Source organism: Elephantulus edwardii, unplaced genomic scaffold, assembly GCF_000299155.1.
Source record: "Elephantulus edwardii isolate Elephantulus edwardi_28Jun2011 unplaced genomic scaffold, EleEdw1.0 scaffold00092, whole genome shotgun sequence".
NCBI classification, from domain to species: Eukaryota; Metazoa; Chordata; class Mammalia; order Macroscelidea; family Macroscelididae; genus Elephantulus; species Elephantulus edwardii.
Genome location: NW_006399842.1, coordinates 5,538,402 through 5,559,651, shown reverse-complemented (window position 1 = coordinate 5,559,651; position 21,250 = coordinate 5,538,402). Strand labels below are relative to the sequence as shown.

Below are 21,250 nucleotides of genomic sequence, written 5' to 3'. Positions count from 1 at the left end.
TAGATAAAAAGCACTGAATGATGTTTGTTTATTTCTCTAAATCAGAGTTTACATGCTAAATTTCTGCTTTGATTAAGATACTGAAAAAATGTTCTTTATAGGTGAATTTGTATGTTTTCCATTATTGTACAACACATGATTTCTCTTTATAGTTAGCTGCCAGAAAATAAATTAATTGTCCCTGTTCTATAATCTTCTCAACTCAAGTGTCCAAAAGTCCTAGCTCTATCTGCTTTTTCTCAAATGCCTTTTCAAATAACCTTAAATGTTATTTCACTCACTTGTTTTAACTGCTAAGTCACCTTAAGCCATTTCAGAAGAAGTCAAAGGACATATTTAAAATGTCTTTTTTTTTACGTGAACTAATGTCCTGAGGAGATATTTGCATAATTATAAGTTTGGGTTTGAAAGATTAGCCCTTCAAATGCTATTTTTATCATTCTATGTACAAAGACTGTGTTAAGCTGTCTCCACATGGATGGGGCGCCTAGGTTTTGCTCTTTGCCCTCAATAATTTTACTTTCTTGAACTGTGGTAATCTGCTTTGAAGAGTCTTTCTATACAGCTCTGTTTTCCTCCATTATAATAGAAATCTTTTTTTAGACATTTTACTATTATGTTTACTAGAATTACTAATTATATTTAATGATACACAATTTAGATAAAGATTTAAAGTGTTATAAAACCTACCCAGCTTTAAATTGCTTCTCCCATCAATAATCTTCAAGTTGATGTTTTAAAAGCTTATTTCTTTTTCTTATTGACTTTTCTTGAGGTGTTTCAGATGAGAAATCAGACATCTAAGTGTCAAAAGAATGGATACCTGATTTCTTATATGCGCTGTTAGATTGACTATAAAACAAACAAGCAAAACCAAGCCAACTCCTACTGAGAGGATGATTTTTTACTTATTTCAGCCTTCCATTCATTTGCAGATCTTTAAGGGAGAACACTGTTTCATCTTTCTCCCACAGAAGGACTTAGATTCAAATCCTTTGGTTAGCAGTCCAACAAACAGAATCTGAGATAAAGATATAGATAGATAGATAGATAGATAGATAGATAGATAGATAGATAGATAGATAGATGATAGATAGAGATATTTATAGATATATATAGAGAGATCTATAGAAATAGAGATAGATGAGAGAGAGAGAGAGAGAGAGAGAGAGAGAGAGAGAGAGAGAGAGAGAGAGAATTGAGTAATCTATCTTTCTACTATGGAGCAACTGGTGAATTCAAACCAATGGCTTTTAAGTTAACAGCTCAGCATGCATTAGACTGTGTCACCAGGGTTCCTACTTTGACTACAGTTGTTGTTGTGTACCATCCAGTTAGAACCAACTCATAGCTGACCCTCCAATTGGCCCTGAATCTCCAGCTTGTCTTTCTCACAGGGAGCAGCTGGTGGATTCGAACTGCATTCCTTTGGGTTGACAGTGCAATTCCTTATCACTAGTAAGGCAGTATTTATTCTACCACCTTTCAAAGGGCAAGATGATTCCTGACAGTTACAGATCCTCTTTGGTTGAATTTTCTCAATGCTATGAGCATAAAATTGTATATATTGGAGGTTTGTTGCAAAACTGAATGAGGTAAAGATCAAAAACTCATAAAGACATATATTATTATGTGCAGACACATAATACAAAGAATTATCTTCCTCTTTGGACTTCCCATGTATCTCCAATATTGTTGCTGTCATGATATATGCTCTCATTCTGTAAATTGAATCAAGTCGGTGTCCTCCAAAGCCATGTATGGACATAGCTAAAGCAACATTATGGACGTTCCCTGTTGGATACACCTTTCTTTTCTTTTTAAAATTGGTTTGCATACAATAATTCATATAGATTGTGCTTCATTCATGTGTGTTGTGTTTTATACAGTCTTTCACTTACTTTTTCCCTAAAAAACATTCATACATGCTTTATTTTATGTAATTATATTTTCTATAATTAATTATATAATTACATTTTATATAAATAATTACTATTGATATATACCTATCTCTAGCTTTTCAAGTCTCCATTGAATCTTTCCTATTCCTTCACCCGCTAAGCTATGCTATCCTAATAATTTCCTAACTTCCCCCTTTTCCCTTCCCTTTTGGACATTTATAAACATCTTACTGTTGTTATATGGCATCAAGTTAATTACGATTCATGGAGACCCTACACATAATACCTCTGAACTCTTCCCTATCCTGAGCCAATCTCACAGTCTCCAACACACTTAACCCCATTACCCAAGTTACGGTACCAATCCATCTCATCCAGGATCTTCCTTTCCTATGCTATCCCTCCACCCAGCCAAGCATGATGTTTGTACCCAAGGACTGGCCCCTTCTGGCCACGTGCCCAAAGTATGTCAGATGGTGCTTCATAATATCATACTAGCTATCCTTTTATTTTTACAATACTGGTTTTATGCAGTGTTTGTCCTTATGAGGCTGAGTTTATGCCCTGAGTTAATGCTCCCATGTTACACAGTTGTTGTTAGGTGCTGGGCAGTTGACTACAACTCGTAGCGACTGTATGTCCAATAGCTCTGAACCTTGCTCTATTCTGGGCCAATCACACTGTCTTTGACACACCTATCCTCATTAACTGAGTTACTCTGTCAATCCATCTCATCCAAGGTCTTCCTCTCCTGCACTGTCCCTCCATTCTTCCAAGCATGATATCCTTCTCTGAGGTCTATTCTCTCTTGACAATGTAGACAAAGTATGTGAAACATAGCCTCAAAAACCTTACCTCCAGGGAACAGCTTGATATCATCCTCTATAAGACATATCCGTTAGTTCTCTTGACAGTCCATGTCATGTTCAGTATTCTTCTTCAACATCACAATTCAAGAAACTCGAATCTTCATCTGTCATCTTTGGTATTGTCCACCTCTGATTCATAGCAAGTAATTGCAAAGACCATGGCACGGATCGGGTACACCTTAGTCACTATACTGACATCATTGCTCTTTAGTACTCCAAAAAGGTTACTGACAGCAGATTTTCCTAACTTGTCCTCTATTTTCTTGACTGATGCTGCCAATAGTGTTGCTTGTGGAGCCTAGCAAGCTAAAATTGTTAACAGTATCAGTCTCTTCTCCACCTATCATGGTGCTACAATAAGAGGCCCAATGGTGAAAATCTTCATTTTCTTGATTTTGAGTTTCAGTCCATATTATAGACTACAGTCAGATCCATTGTTACACAGTATTTTATGAAATTGTTCTTCCTTAGGGCTTCATAGTAATCTTATGTGAATGCTGCTATTAAAATAGATGTACAATTGTTGTTGTTATGTGCCGTCGAGTTGTTTGCGACTCATAGTGACCCTATGTACAACAGCCCTAAACCCTATCCTGTGCCAATCGCATTGCCTCTGGAGAGGGACATGATGCTGGGTAGAGCAGAGGGACAGCACAGGAGGGGAAGACCCTCTATGAGGTGGATTGATTCAGTGACTGGGGCAATCGGGATGGGTGTGTCAGAGATGTACCATAGATGAATGTAAAATAGATGAATGAAGGTTTCATGGAATACAACTAAGACCTTGGAAAGAGTAATAGATTTTTTGTCAGATTCCTTGGTCTAATTTTAGGGAAGACTTTTTAGCCCTTTACGTTTCATTTTTCTTCATCTGGCATCCACTACCTAAACAACATGGCTCTGAAAACTATGAACCTGGAGAAACGACTATAGTTATAGAAAGGTTTCCGATACTTTGTTCATAACGTCTTTATATATGAGTCATGCTTCACTCGATGACAATCAACAACAACAACAAATAAATTTTTTATAAAAAACAATATATTATAGGGCATTTTGATTATCATAAGAGTCCGGAATGAAGGTTGCAGAGCTGAGTATACTCGGGGCGTCGGGGGTGCGGTGAGGATTGTATACCAGTGAAGGAATTTTTCCTTTACTTTTCTAAGAGAAGAGCGAACTGGGGGTGGGGGAGTGGGCAGAGAGAAAAGTGCAACAATGAATGAAAATCCAAAATCTCTGTAAATGTTCATTAAAATAAAAAAAAAATCAACACGTACCATTTTTTACTATCTAGTCACTGCATTTATTGTGGGTTGTTTGGGTTGATTTTTTTTTTCAAATTACCAATGACAGTGAAGAATTGTAGAAAATGTTTATTAAAAGGAGACATGACCTTCAATTAGGAAGTGGACACTGAGCACATATTGGGTCACCGCAAAGAGTCTATGTGGGCTTCTCTGCACAACCTGTAGACTGATCCTCAGAATCGGAAAACATTCTTTCTGCTTTTATCTTTTTATTATTTTTTCCTTCAGCCTGACTGATAGTGTATTCCCAATATTCATGGAAATGTACCAAATCTATTTTATCTGTTTTCTAAATGAAAGCTTATATGAAAAATAAGACCACTCTATTTATGTGAAGCAAGGGATGATGAGAGTAAGCAGAACAGATCCGTAATCCCGTGAAGTTCTTTATCTCACATCTCATCTTGCAAATGCCTTTAGAGAGGGATTTTTTTGATAGCTATAAAATTTAAAGAAAGTACTGTGAAATCTTTAACAAATAATCATTTTACACTGTAGAGTTCATCAATAAAAGCAGTAATGGAGAGACATGTAATAAATTAAATATGAAATGTACTTGGAAATAACAGTGCTTCCAGGCATCAGCCGCCTGTCACATCAAAGCTGAAGCAGGCAGGTATAATATTTGTTGAATAAACAGCCACTATTGACAAGCCAAGAAAAGAACAGATAATCAGGATATGTCATTATGATTTTCAAAGAAATAAAAAATTATCTATCTCTCCCCCTCCTCATTATTAATTCATCAGAATGGAGACTGTTTTAAGTAAAACAAATCCTTCTTAAGACAATATTAGGTTGGACAACAAGAAATCACTATCTACAAAGGTAAACAATAGTTGGACATGGGTATGAAAATTTAATTCAATTTATAATATATACCTAAACAATACAAGGAACTATGGGATTTCAAAGATTACAACAATCCTCACTATATTAACTCATTTATATCCTGTTTTACTCCATTGAAAATATGAGGATGTTTACTAAAAGATGTACAATGAAAAAGAAAATCTAAATCGGTTAAACTTACAAAGAGCCCAAAATGTATATAAAAATTCAAGATCAGGGAGAATTCAAATGCTGAAGATCTTATGTGCTTACCAATTGTGACTCAAAATAGTATTCTGACCTCCCTAGCAGCTGTAGTGATAGAGAACTAGTCAAAAGAAAACTAGTGTTGCATATAAGTGAATCACTTAAAAAAAAAAATAAACCACTATTTCCACCAACTGAGTCTGATTCTGGAAATAAAAGCTGTATTAGATTTGATTATTTTAATACCAGAAAGCAAAAGTTTCTTTAAAAAGTAGGGAGATATGGCTTTACCTTTGCTTATTTTGTTTTTTTCTTTCTTGGATATTTGATGTAAATTATTGGATATTTTATAGTTTCTCTGTTTTTTTTTTATTTCTTCAGATACCTATCACAACTCTAAATTCTTTCACCATACTTATTCAACCTCTATGTTCATCAAATAATTCAAGAACCTATACTATATTAAGAAGAACACAGGATCAGGACTGAAGGAAGACTCGTTAACAACTTATGATACAGATGGACCTATGATACGAATGGTATAATATTATTTGCTAAAAATTACAAAGAAAAGACTACTGATGAATATAAAACACTAAAACTCTTAGTGTGGACCATACATCAACATAAAGAGAACAAAAATCCTCACAACATGACTGATAAGCAAGTTTATCATAAACAGAGAGATTTGCGTTATTAAGGGTTTGTATCTTTTAGATCTACAAACAATGAAGCAGCCATAAAGAAATCAAACAGCATATTGCATTGAACAAAAATGTTACTTTGAAGACTATCATATGCCTTCCCTAAGCTGCAGTATTTTCAGTTGCTTCATATTTGTGACAATATTAGACATGGCTAAGGAAAACCAAAGGAGAATGATGCCTTTGATGGACAGTAGTGACTAAGGCAAGGACTGCCAAAAGAACATTTAAGTCTGTTTGGGGGAGAAATGTAGCCAGAATGCTCCTTAGAAGTAAAAAGGGCAAGATGCCATCTCACATACTTTAGATCTGTTACCCGGAGTTGGTATCTAGGCCACTAGAGCCAAAAGCTTAAATACTATATTTAACACAGAGAGACACATGTAGCTTTAATACATACAGTATTTAATACTATATTTAAGGGAGCCTTGGTGGCCTAGTGGTAAAAAACCGCAATGAAAACCTGAAAGAAAGAGGTTCATACCCACCAACTGCTCTGAGTGGGGTCTGAGGGTGGGGGTGAAGGAGAGCAATTTCCTCCCATGCCATTTACTGCCTCTGAAAACCCATGAGAGGGTCAGCTATGAGTTGTTTCTGACTCGATGATATACAACAAGAAGTATTTCTATGTCCTGTACAGGAAATCCCCTATGGGATTTACAGCCTCAGAAACCTCATGGAAGATCAGCTATGAGTTCCACCCTCACTGCAGTGAGTGTCATTCTAAGAACTCGTTTTATTTTTACAATCATTTTACAAGGTAATTAATTTGTTATCTCACATTTTATAGCAGTAAATGTAGATTGCAACAGTAGGCTGGAGCATGAAGGCAAGATCGTGAGAATGGCACAGGATAGGGCAAGGTTTTGATTTGCTGTTCATGGAGACCCTGTGCGTCGTAGTTCACTGGACAGCATCCACTACATTTTACAAATGAGAGAACTAAGCAAATTGCTCAAGGCTACACAGCTTGTGAGTTGCAGGACCAGATTTCAAAGCTGGCACTTGAAAGCCCACACTCTTCTATGCATTCTGTCTCTCTTATGTCTACTGAACTTTAGAAGATTTAACAAGAACTCAAAGTGAATCCCACACTGCCTTAACATGCTCAAATCACATGGTATTTATTATTCTTAGACACAAGAAAAATTGAATGCACAGAAATCCATCTCATGAGCTCACGTGATGCTGTGGTTAAGAAGGCACGATCAAGAAAGAAGTAAGAAGCCAGAAAGACAAGTGTGAATTCCTGCACTTTACTCCTAGGAGACCTCCATGACATTTCCTAGTCCCACACAGCTCAATGATCTCAATCAAAAAATGGAGACAAAAATTCTTTCTCATTCTTTTGTGCAAGAATTGCGTTGGTTAATGTATGGACTGCAATTTGTGTTTCATTGTCTAACAGATGGCAGCAGGCAATAAAGGATAAAGGTGATGGTGATGGTGATGATGATGATGATGGTGATGCTAAATCAGAGGTGGAAATGCCTATGCAAGGATTAATGATTTTGGTAACCTTAACTGAAATGCTACAAGTAGACCAGAGAGCATGGAGGTTGGCATAAATTAAGACACTGATAAAACCAAATCTTTCTAAATGGGCATAGAAAGAGAAACATCAGTGGGTAAAAAAAAATCCCTCTTACAACTATAGGATAACTCCCTACTGAGGGAATTTAATGTGGAAATGATTGGTAGTGGAGCAAAGAAAAGAATAGCTAGAAAATGAGCAAAGCTTGGTTTCAAGAAGAAGAGGGTATAAAAAGAAATAAATAGCCTTCCATGCTTAGAAAGTATCCCCTCATAACCAGTGAAGAAAATAGACAAGCTTCATCTCAGAAAATGGACCAGAAATCTTTCAATAAAATATTCTCTTTGCTCTCAAGTGTTTGATTCATACAGGGCTGTTACGTGATTTTTTTAGATAAGGAAACCTTGGCACAGAGAAGTTGATTAACCAGTCCACATTATACAGGAGCTGAACGTGCATTCAGACACAGGCATCCTAGTCCGCAGTTTCGCACACAAAATTGACTACCTTCACTAACTTAACTAACACACAATGTGCTCTCTAAAATCAAATTTACTCAAAATAGAACCATAGCTCATTTTTTTAAAAGTATGCAAGAAGTTCAGTTTGGCAAATGAAACTAAAATTTATGAATCTAAGTTTATTTTAGCCTATAAAGCCAGAATTTATTTGATAATTTTAACGGCATGCTAATTTGTAAAATGAGCAGAAAATGAGCCAGGTCTTGATTTTTTAACAGTAATTTTTCTGACAAAATTGTATGATCAGATGAAATGAAATCCTTCACTTTGCATTTAACTTTCATATCATGATTAGGAGGAAGATAATTTTTGTAAAAATATTTGAGAGATTCATCATTTTCCCCCAAGGCTTCTCCTTCTCCTTTCATATTCAAATATTTCTCTTTTGAAGTCACTAATCATCTTCCTTGTTGATTTTCTCTTTTTCAATTGTTAATTGGTCTAACTCAGTCAAATCTTCATTTACCAATGGCTTAGAATTCACTTGAAGAAAACCTCAGCATCACTGTCATCAACTTCATAATATTCTAGAACTGATCGATTTTGTTTTGCAGGTGATGTGCATTGTATCTCATTAGGTTGTAAATGTTCAAAATATTTTGCAAAATCTATGACAGCCTAAACAACAACAAGCCACTATTTTGACAGAATGAAAAAGGGACAAGTCAGAACACCTTGGTGAAGATTAACTTGTTTTAATAAACATTTTAATTTTGGGGTGAAGGAAGACTTACATACACACAGCCTTAACTCTCTGAACTTAAGCAATGCAGACTCATATAATAAGGAACCCAAATATATACATCTCTCTTAAAATTCAAAGGCCTCCAGAGCTTCCAAAGTGGGAAACAAGAGAACCCATCTGCTCAGTTTGAGAAGTGGAACATGTTGGGAGAACTAGCACGCAGAAAATTTTATAAATAGAGTTGCACTTTTTATGTGCATTCAGTATATGAAATACAGCTTCTATTAATACATTCTACCAAGTTGATGTCTAGTAAAGACTTTGCCAGTACTTTGATGGCTTAGTACATGCTGTGAGCTGCCCAGAGACAATGTTTTTCTAGGGAAGAGAACTACATGTAAGCTCAGTAACTTGCTTTAAGTCCCTATTGCCTAGAGTGGATAAAGGACTTCAGCAATTGAACATCTCCTGGGCTTCAACCTTCTCCTAGGGAGAAATAAATAATTAGCTCTCCTTCCTCTAAAGATTTCTTGTAGAAGGGGTGGATGTGGCTGTGTGCGACACTTATATGAAGAGACTTTGAACATCAGTGCTTACCAACTATTAATTCTAGGTTTGGAGGGCATCTCAACAGTGAAGTTGTTGCTTCCCCCCCGCCCCCAATCACTGAAAAGAAGTAAAAGGGATGTTTTTTCCTGAATTTAAAGAGAGTTTAACTGGGAAGACTAATCTGTGGACAAAGGGCTGGCAATCTGTGTTATCTGGGGTATGTAGATTATATGTCTGAGAAATGCAGACTCTCAGCTCAGTAGATTGAGTTCTAGAATGCCTTGTGTTTCATAAGCTTCCTGGAGCCAACAAAAAAAAAGGAAAAAAATTGGTGGTTGACTGTTCATTCAGTTTGTATCTTAACCCTGGAATCCATTAACCCTCAACTCTCAACTCTGCTTATGACCACTTATTTCTTTGGAAAACAAAACAAAATATAAAGGCTCATTGTTAAGTCAGGCCTTACTTATAGTTGATCTGCCAGTGTGTTTTCAGAGGCTGTAAATTACAAAAAAGAAGATTACCCATCCTTCTCCTGCGGAAGAAGGATTTGAACCACCAGAGATGGCAAGATCTTTGGGTTAGTAACGTAACACCCAACAGACTCATTCGAAATCATTTTCTACACATGTTCTTCCTAGTACAGGCACCAGGTATTGTGGCAAAAGAGGAATGTTGTTCCTGATCCTTATGTTTTTAAATGACTGTAGCAACAGAGAAAGATGTATTTTTTCCTTTAAAAAAATTTGAAGCTCAGAGAATGAAACAAAATCTCTAAGATCATAGAATTTTGTGGAATAAAATTTCTGCGTGCTTATCATCTAAAATATTACCCTTCTTTCAAAACATATTGCATATATCATAAAATATTTTTTCATTTGATCACAGTAATTGCTTTGACAGTAAGAGGTAAGCACATCATTCATTTGGGAATGTACTTATATAAGGATTCCTTAAAGGCTGAGCACATAGATGTTCAGAATTAGAAGATATAAATTGACCTTAGTGTAGTCAGCAACTGCTCTAGATAATAATCAGAAAGGGTGATTCCAAGAGTTTAGTGCTAAGATGTTATTATCTGAATCATTACATGATACCAATGTGTTTCTCAGATTAGAATAGTATAGGTTTTATAGCATAATAGTATTTCAAATCCAAGATTCATACAAACATAGATTTTTTAATTTAATGAAAAAATTGCACCAAATTATAATGCAACACAAAGGATTTCAAGAACATTTTGAGCTTTTAGATCCATTCTGAGCTATACTTCCCTAAACCCCTATGAAGTCTATTCTGTTTAAAAACAAAACTTATTCTCTTTTAAAATAAAGAGTTCCTTCTTTTTTAGTCCTAAGATATTCCTTAGGGGGGAAATTGATGAGCAAGTTGTAAGCTCCCATCTGACTCAGATCATTCCACAGTCATTTCTAATTCATGAAAAGGCTTTCCATACTTTCAGGGGAGAACTGTATTTTCTCGCAGCTTGATGCTCTAAGCTTTCTCTGTGGAAGTGCTCCATCTTTCTACTAAGCATCCTTTCTAGAAAAGGCCACAACTTGCCCTTTGAAGTCCTTGAGCAGAATTCCATCTGTGCACTCAAATGGTTCAACCATCAGTAAGCTCCCTAGACCAGTGGGGTTGAGTATTCTAAGCCACCCAGAACACTGTCCATGCAGCAAACCGGGTACCACACCAATGTTCAGCAAGTCTGTGACACAGGACGGAACCTTCCCTTGGTGGCCTCAATCTCCCTTTCTAGACAGCACGAATGATAGATTGATAATGCTTAATGTTGACTGACCTACATTACAAACAGCAACTAAGACATTTTTAAACACTTGACAGTGCCCCTAGAGTCAATATCACGGTGTTTCTATTCTTATTTTAAAATAACAACTCCTGGTACCTTTGAAATAAGCCAAATCTCTAATTTCATAATAGCCCTTGCAGACTACTATTTTGGCCATTTATCAGAAGTGAGTCATTACATTAGTCATATGAGTAGGATGAAGCAGCACTGTTCATTTAAATAAAGGATCTGAACAATAAGTTGGACTGGCTTTGCCTTTACTGGTTTCCACTCACATCTTGAAAAGACAGTGTCATGCAATGCAAATATTTAATAAACTTAGTAATTATCCAGTGTTGTAATTTCATCATCACTAAATGGCTTATCCGTACCAACCAGTGCTGGTTATGAACTAGCAAGGGCGAACTGCCTTCTGACGTTTGAGATTTTTCTTAACACAGCCCCGTTACTCTTCTTGCACTAGTCTCCACCCATACCCTGTTCCTTAAATATGTTTTATGTGTCCACACATTTGCAAAGGCTGCTTGGTTTGCCTCAAATGCTTTTCTTCCGACTCGGTAAATTCCATATTCACCCTTTAGGATTCAGATTAATTAGGAGGCATTTTGGTGACATGGGGGCGTAGCTTTGAATTCTCACATTCTAATAATAATATATGAGGGAGCTCTGGTGGCCTAGTGGTAAGAAGCTGCACTGAAATCCCAAAGGAATGTGGTTCCAGGCCACCAGCTGCTCCGCGGAAGAAGGATAGGCAAATCTCCTCCTGTGCGATTAATTGCGTCTGAAAATCCGCTGGAGGGTTAGCTATGCATCGATTCCAGTTCAACGGTACACAACAATAGCTATATGGCTCAGGTAAACGACCTCTGACTATGCAAACTATAAACAATGATAACTATATTGGGTGTGGGGGTTTTTTGGTAATTATCACATTAACTAGACATTGTAAATTAACAGTACAATGTTTTTATCTGGTTAAAATTTAGTTATTTTTCTAGGTCAGAGATTAGCATTTCTTTTTCCTGCAAAGGATAGAATAAATACGCATTTGAGGCTTTATGAATGATAAGGTCTTTCTAGCATTTATTCAACTCTACTGTTGCAGCAAGAGAAAAGCAATATATAATGCATAAACAGGTGAGCTAGAGAGTTTGAACTCTAATGTCAAATGTAAAACTTTATTCATGTTGAAATGTCCAACACACAGTTGAATGGTTGGCGAACTATAGCCTATGGGTCAAATTTGGACTTCCATCTACTGGTGAAGATTAACTTTTCCTGGAACACAGCCATTCCCATTGAATGACATGATGCCGATGGCTGCTTTCACATTAAAGTGGCAGAGCTAAGTAAATACAACCAAGATGTTAGGTTCTGTAAACCTAAGACATTTACCTTTTTGGCCCTTTTCAAAAACAGTTTATTAATCTATGTCCATACTTAGCATATATTTGTTGAATGAATGAGGACTGACTGAAGGATTGCAACACAATAATTTAGTCTTAAGGCTTCTTAAGTTTTAGTAAAAACAAATGGAAGCAAGTAGTCAGCTGTATAAATAGACAGCTTCAGAGAACCAGAAAGATTGGTCCTAGATTACAGGTTGGGATTTCTGGTTTTAGGGTTTAAGACATTTGCCTGTGGCTCTGTTTTATATACTTCTGGCTAGATGTTGAGAGGACTAACCCTGTCCCAACTGGGACATTGAAGTCTAGAGAAGAGAATTATTTGATCAGGTTACACACCTGCTTGAACATTCAATTGCTTCCAGGGAAGCTATAGCTCCAAGTCTTAAAGGTGACACAGGCACTATAAACTGAAATTCTTGGATCATTCACAAAACTAGAAGGTCAGAGTAGAGCTTAAAATACCCATAATGCTTATCTCTTATTTGTCTACCAGCATTTTTCTGGCTTATAGTTAAAGGTGATCAGCTTAACAGTGTGCTTATTTTTGTAATGATACCAATAAAATTTTTAAAACACATTAGAGCATTTCCACAAATGATCAAGTCTATAATTTATGAGGCACGAAATTCCCATCAACCACATTTGGCCAGTGTTACTCTCAACATTGAACCCCTATTGCAAGGCTGTTAAACTAGGCAAAGGTATTTGTGATATTCATTTTAGGCTGGTTTTACTTTGTTTAGATGTTCCCTACTCAGCCTTCAATATCACCAATGTACTTTTGGATATCAACAGTGTGACTCTTATGTGATTCTGGCTAATTAATGAATTCATGTGGAACTATTTTTATCACGGATGGACTATTTTTCATTTCTACACTATCCAGCTGCTACCCTATCCCCTACATCATCTATAAATAACACCTATCATAGTCAATCAAAGACGCTATTTTCTTAAGATTCATAAAAGATATAAATCTTTCCATTTAAGTTAAGACTGGCAGAAAACAAACTCAGTTATACAGAAATTTTCATTGTGTATATTTTTGTGTATTCATCAATGGTGAACTGTGTTGTAAAGGGCAAAGCCAAAATACCTAAACAACTGTAAAATGCTTCCCCAAGATCAGAGAACTGACCTTGAGTTTGTGCAGCTATTTCCTAATTCCTCTTGCTGTCAGTGTATTCCCTAACTTAATGTGCTGAAAAAAAAAAAAATATGTTGTCCTTCAGTGGAATTCAGCTTATAACGACTTTATGTGTATCAGAGTAGAACAGTGCTGTGCTCCAGAGAGCTTACAATGTCTGATTTCTCAAGCACATCACCAGCCTTCTCTTCTTAGGCATTTCTGGATGGACATAAACTTCCAAACTTTCCATCAAGAGTTGAACATCATTTTTAATACATGGACTCTTTAATACACTGTTGTTATTGTTGTTGCTGTTGTTGCTATTGTCATGTGTCACGACTCTCCAGTGGGTTTTGAGAGGCAGTAAATCAAACAGGAGGAGATTGTCCATCCTTCTCCCACAGAGCAGTTAGTCAATTTGAACTATTGCCTTTGGAATTACAGTTCAACTCTTCTTACCATTATGCCATTAGTCCAACAGAAACACCCAGCACGTTTCTGAACTTTAGAATAAATATATCCAGTAATGTATGCCATTAGCCCAACATAAATATCCCAGCACGTTTCTGAACTTTAGAGTAAATATATCCAGTAATGGAGAGAGAATTCAGTCCCTGTTCAGGTTTCACACCAACTCACTGGAAACTTTAATTCTAAAAATATTCTATCTAAAGTTCATACTCCATTAACTTTCATCAGTAGGCCTATTCCTGACTTCTGATGCAAATAAAGCTAGTCTTATCTTTTTGGGATATATAATGTTCCCAGAAATCTGAGAATGGCTCTCTGCCTCGTCTTTCAGTCTGCAGCACATTTCCTTCGGTTAAGGATCAATAGAAGATCCAATGATCTCGGTCCAACCAGCAACACCACCTGATCTGAAGTACTGGTTCACTTCCCCTAGTCAGCATAATCCTACTTACCAAAGATCATTAACAAGGCTTAAATATTTTGTTTTATTTGCTATTTTTTATATTTAGCGTGAATTTTTAATTGTATGTTTAAAGAGAACAATAACAGATGTGCATCTATTGTTTCCTGGGATCATATGCTCTAAATTCTTTAGTGTTGTCTCTATTTTTTATTCATTTTCTCTTTTTGTATAATTAACATTCCAGTTTTTCCATGCTTATTGAAAACACTGATTCTGACTCAGTGACCAATTGTAAAGGAGGTAAACTTTCAAGGATTTTCAATGCCATCTTTGAATGGAAAACAAATCTGCTCATCCTTTTACTTTGGCACAACTAGTCGGTCACTAGCTCGATACCACAGTGCTGTCAGAGGTCCTTAAGTTTACTCTTCCGTCCCATGAGCACCCAGGAAGCTCTCTTCCAGTGGAAGCTTTACAATAGGTGTTGTCACAAAACCTGCTTCTCAAATATGAAATCCTAATCCTTTGCTCAAAATTTGGCTCATCAAATGCATCAAAACCCAGATTCTTCACATCTTTAACAGTTTTCCATTATCAAAATATAAAGCCTCCCTGACAAGGAAAATAGTTTAAGTCCACCATCTCAATTTCCCATGATTCCTTGCTGGTATTTGTTTGTCCATAACTCCTATTTAGGCCTCTTTCAGGCTTTATCGGCTGCTTTCATCCCTCTTTGACATATAATTTCCCATAAAGTTCTATCAACCATAACATGGCATCCATGCTTTACACCGCTCACCAGATGAGGTGATGCCTAAATTAGAAAAACAGCTTATTCATGTTCTTTTATATATCTTCATTTTTGTCTGAGTTTTCTCATTTTTATAAACGAAAATAAAATTGTTATATATAAAAAGTGAAATGGCTTGTCTGAAATCATCTTTTGAAATAATATCTTCTTACAAGAAAGTAATGTTAAGAAAGTACAATTTAGGTAGAACTGCTATGTACCAAATGTCTTAAGCATGTTTCCTTATTCATTAGTTACAGCATCTTCATAATCCAGGGGTTTCCATTCTTATATAATAAATGGTGGTACTTATGTTAAGGTAAAAGGACTCACAGACGTTCAACTGAACAGAGCTTAGATCAGAACAATTTTTCCTGAAGGCCATTCTGCTGTAAAACTCACAGTCTTATTTAAATCATAACTCTCAATCTTAAACCAATGATGCTGGTTCTTTCTGAGAAATGCAATTATTCATTTTCTCCTATAATTATAAAATCTTAGAGCAGAGAAAGACCATATGGAAGTTGTCAAGTCCAACTCAATTACTAAGAAGAAAAATATGCACTAATGTTGAGTTTTTGCATAACTTCATTTCTTTTCTACCTTAACATTTAGCATTTCATATTTCCATGAAGTTAATATTTTAGATTAAAAAGAATTTATCATTTTGCTCACCCCAACATGTAGTGTCACCTTATGACATCATAGTCACCATAGTAACAGCAAAGAGTTTGCAGTATATTTCCTTCAGTTAAGGATCATGGTAAAGAGTTAACAAAGTATGGCAGCTTCAGATGCTAATATAAATGAGAAGGGGGGAAAAGTGCGGAAAAAAAGAGGAACAGGTGTGCTGCTTTTCCTGCCAACAATCCTTAGACTTGAGATGAGGTGGGAGTGAACATGTGAATAATCCTTAAGGAACATAAATAGATTTTCTAATCATCGACCAAAAAAGAGAAGATGAAATGATGAGAAGGTAGAGAAGAAAAGAGAAGTATTCTGGTGTCCTATTTCTAAATTTCAAAGTGTTGAAAATTCTTGACTCTTTCTCTTCCTTTTACCGTCTAAGGAAGTAAATGGAATTCAACTGCCTTCAATGGAAATTTTAACTATACAAGTTATAAACTTCTCTGACTTAGGAAAGTGTGTTAACCTTTTGATTCTCATGTTTCACATCTTTCACAGTCTTAAGGAACATCAAGGTCAATTAACATCACATAGTTGACAAAGACGTTTTACATCCTAATTTGTTAAGTAGTGAAAGGATTTTGAGCATTCATTAAAGATACAACTATTTGTCTCTGTCAGGAGCAAAGAAGAGAGAAGAAAAGATGTATTGAAACAATTAGTAAAAAAAAACTAATGCACCACTTGAACCTCACCTTAAATTATCTTGAGACCAGAAGAACTAGATGGTACCCAGCTATCTCTCTGAATAAAGGAGATCTTAGTAGTAGATTATTGATACACTGGGGAATAAATGTGAAATAAAGCAAAAAACATTTTTTAAAAAATACTAGGCCTACCAGTCTGATTGAGACTAGCCATGAAGAGTATGAGTCGTGGTCTCTGGGGACATGGAGGTTAATTGGCATAAAGTTTCTAAAGATAGTGTTCTACATCATAGTTTAGTTATTTTGATGTCTGGAGTCTTAAAAGCTGGTAACCTGCCATGTAAGTTATAATTATTGGTCTCTTTCTAATAATAGCAAAGTCAAAAGAAAACTAATGTCCCAGTTCAAGCAAGTAATTTATCCAAAGGTCTAATGGTCCACATAAATTACAACCTCCATTAACTTGAAACTAGAACTTGATGGTGACTGACTACCACTACCAACCACTCTTACACAAAAGAAGGTTTCAGTTAGAGGATATGAAAAATATAGAACGAAATTTAGATTCACAAAATAAAGTTCAGTGTTTTTGATTTATTCATAGAGAAACTCAAGTGACCCTAACATTATTGTCTTAAGATGACCTTTAATTCAGAACGGAAATCACTCTTGTTATTCCATATCATCGAGTCAAGTTTGACCCATAGCGACCCTTTGAACTACAGATCTGAACTCTGTCCTAACCTCTGCCATCCTCATACCACCTGACACACTATAGCCCATTGCAGCAGTCACTGTATCAATCCACCTGGTTGAGTGTCTTCCTCTCCTTCATGACCCTCTGCTTTTCCAAGCATGATAGCCCTTTCCAAGGAATAACCTCTCCTAGAAACATTCCCAAAGTATGTGAGGTGAAGTTTTATCTTCTTTGACTGCAAGGATCACTGTAGCTGCACCTTCTCCAAGATATATTTGTTCTTTGGGCCATGGGATGTCTATGGGATGTTCACTACTCTTCTCTAATACTGCAGCCCCAAAATATAAATTCTTCTTGTGTAATCTTATTTATTGCCTAGCTCTCAGATGCATAGCAAATGATCAGGAAGACCATTGTCTGAATCAAACACACCTTATTCCTCAAACTGACACCATTGTGCCTTAATAATTTGGAGATATCCCTAACTTCAGATTTTCCTGGTACATTTCTTCTGATTTCTTGACTGCTGGTGCCAAGGGTGTTAATCATAGCTCCAAATAAGATCAAGTTCTTGACAGTTTCAATCTTTTCTCCATCTATCATGATATTGCCTATAGGATCAGCAGTAATAAGTTTGTTTTCGTTTTCTTGACACTGATATGCATTATATACTGAAGGTTATATTCTTTGATTATGCAACAAGTATTTCAAGTCTTCCTCATTTACATTAAGCAATTTTGTGTCATCAGCATAATGCAGGTTATTGATGAGTTTTCCTCTGATCTTGATACCACATTCTTCTTCTTAGTCAAGCTTCTTGAACAATTTTCTCAGCACACAGATTGAATAAGTATATAGACAGAATATAACACTGATGCAGTCTCTTCTTAATTTTATACCATGTAGTGTTCCCTTGTTCTTTTCATAAAACATCTTCTTGATCTAGGTATAGATTTCCCATAAACACAATTAAGGCCTCTAGGATTCTCATTCTTCTCAATGTTAGCCATAACTTGTTATGATTCACAGAGCCAAGTACCTTTGCATAGTTGATAGAGCATAAATAGACATTTTTTTGGCATTTTTCACTTTCAGCCGTGATCTATATGACATCAGCAATGAATGATGTCCCTGGTATCACTGCTATTTCCAAATTCTCTTTCAACTTTGGGCAGTTCCCCATCTATATACTGTTCTTGCCATTTTTTCATGATCTTCAGCACTATTTTGCTTGCATTGGGGAATTAATGATATCGTTTGATACTTTTCACATTCTGCTGGATCACCTTTCTTGAGAATGAGAAAAAATATTGACTCCTTCCAATCCATTGGCCAGACAGCTGTCCTCCAAATTTTCTAGCATTGACTGGTAAGTGCATCCAGAGGCTACATCTGTTAACTGAAGCAGAGCAGTTGGTATCCTATCAGTTCCTGGGCCTTATTTTTTGCCAGCGCTTTTAGTGCAGCTTACATTTCTTCTTCATTACCATTGGCTCCTTCTCATATGGCACTTTCTGAAATTTTTTAATTCAGCATGTATTCTATCCATCACCTCTTAATATTTCCTGGATTTTTCATCTTTCAATATTGCAATTGGAGGCTTAGTTTTTCAGTTCTCTTAGTTTGAGAAACGTAGAGCTATTTCTTCCCTTTTATTCTCCAATTTCAGCTTTCAGCACATTTCTTTTTTCCTCCATCTAGATCTTTTTTCCTTTTTATTTTACTTTATTAATTTTAATGAACGTTTACAGAGACTTTGGATTTCCATTCATTCATTCATTGTTGCGCTTTGCTCCCTGTCCACCCTTCCCCTGCCATTCGCTCTTCTCTTTGAAAGTAAAAGAAAAATTCTTTCATTGTTTTACAATCCCTCCCCCCAAGTCCACTCCACTATGCAGCCTTCGTTCTGGACTCCTGTTATGACAATAATACTTAATCAGATATCCCTTTTAAACAGTTTTCTCCCTCATCTGCTTCAATGTGCTTCAATGCAGTATACATTACTTATCCCCTTTCTCATTCTTCCCTCAACTCCAGTGTCAGTTCCATTTTACAACAGTGGCCGTATGAAATATTTGTCCTTTTGTGACTGAGATATTTCACTCAACTTAATGTCCTCCAGGGTCACCCATTTTGTATAATGTTTCATAAGTTCCTTGTTTTTCAATGCAGCCTAGTAATCTGTTGTGTGAATATACCACAGCTTCTCTAGCCATTTGTTTGTTGACAGGCACTTGGGTTGTTTCCAACTCTTTGCTATTGTGAATAAAGCTGCAATAAACATGAGTGTGCATGCACATTTCATTATAATACTTTGCTTCATCTTCTCAAGCTGACCTTTGAAATCTTCTGTCAACTCTTTTACTTCAGCATGTTTTCTCTTTGTTTTGGCTTTTCAATGCTCTACTGCCATTTTCAGAGTCTCTTCTGACATCTGTTTTAAGTTGGTTGGTTTTTTGTGTTTTGTGCTTGTTTTGCTTTTTCTTTCTCCTCTGTCTTTTGTTGGACAGTATTTGGTGGAGCTCCCCTATTAAAACAAGCTTGGAAGCAGGAGTGGCATCCACTTCCATAATAGCTTGCCTCTGAAAACCCTATGAACCTGGAGAAAGGATGAAAGTTATAGAGGTGTCCAGGACTTTCGTTCATAGGGTAACTATGAGTCGCTTATGACTCATGGCACTTAACAACAACAACAACAACCTCTGTCTTTTTAATTACCTTTTCCTCACTTCACGGATGATATCCTTGATGTCATCCATAACTCATCTGGTCTATCATTGGTGTTCAATGCTTCAAATCTATTCTTACAATGATTTTGAAATTAAGTTGGAATAGATTCAAGACGAGATTTGGGTTCTAATGGACTTATTTTAATTTTTTCCCCCTCAATTTGAACTTGCACATGAGTAAATGATGATGTAACTCAAAGTCTGCCCCTGGCCTAGTTTAGTTTGTTGGTAATGAGCTTCTACAATGATTTCTTCCAGAGATATAGTCAATCTGATTCCTATGCAGTCCATCAGATAAGACTCATGTATAAAGTCACTGTGTTTTTTAAAAACACAGTGACTAAAACACAATGAATAAATCATTGACAATACAAAATTTAATCATTCTAATTCATGTCTCATTTATGTCACCAGGTTATACTTTCTGACTACTATTCCTTCCTCATTGTTTTCAACTTTTGTGTTCCAGTCACCAGTTACCATTAGCACATCTTGATTGCATGCTTGGTCAATTTCAAACTGTAAGATTGGGTAAAATTATCAATTTCCTCCTCTTTGGCTCTACATTTGTGATTATATATTTGAATAATAATATCATTAGCAGGTCTTCCTTGTATGAATATGGATAATATCTTATCACTCACAATATCTATAGATATGATAAAACGACAACAGTCTATAAAATAAATAAAAATATTCATCAAGAAAATGCACCTTAGAAGAAACAATTATAAGGAATCAAAAGAACAACATCAACTCAAAAGCAAAAAAAAAAAAGGTTGGGAGAGATAGGGGGACTAGATGGATAGAAATGAGGGAACCTGGTGAGAGAGGCAAGGCAGAAAGACTTCTGACCATCACAAGGATCACAACCAATATCATGGAGCAATTCGTGCATGAATTATTGAGTGGAAAACTATTTCTATATGTTAGGGTTCACTTAAAGCACAAAAATATGTTAATAAAAATGTATAAAGAGAGAAACAGGTTTTATGCTTCCACAATTTCTTGTTACTTTTGTCACATAGCAATATATTTTGTTAAACATTCATTTTTACACCCAAGGAAAAATGAAATATTGAAGTATATATTTAATTCTGTTGTTCTTTGTTTAGTGAATGTATTTTTATTAAAAAATTTTATTATACAGAGAAAAAATTATGTTGAAATGGATCATGAACTTTCTAGAATGAGTTTTTAATAATACTTGCCAATGACAATAACAAAGTACTGAAGAGCAATGGTGTCTCTCTGGAGACTAAGGTGCGTTTGATACAGGCCATGGTCTTCGCAATCACTTGCTATGCATCAGAGAGTTGGGCATTGACCAAGGAGGATAAAAAGAGAATTGATGCCTTTGAGCT

General features: G+C 35.9%; 1 protein-coding gene across 1 annotated transcript in view; it reads left to right on the top strand.

Moving 5' to 3' along the window:
- The first annotated feature begins 3,848 nt into the window (after positions 1–3,848).
- The window catches only part of LOC102859180 (KAT8 regulatory NSL complex subunit 3-like), a 26,828-nt gene continuing 9,426 nt past the window's right edge, over positions 3,849–21,250 (top strand). Inside the window, exons 1-2 of the mRNA XM_006890752.1 lie at positions 3,849–3,892; positions 7,231–7,380. Coding sequence (XP_006890814.1) covers positions 3,849–3,892; positions 7,231–7,380 — 194 coding nt within the window. The remainder of the gene's footprint in view (positions 3,893–7,230; positions 7,381–21,250) is intronic.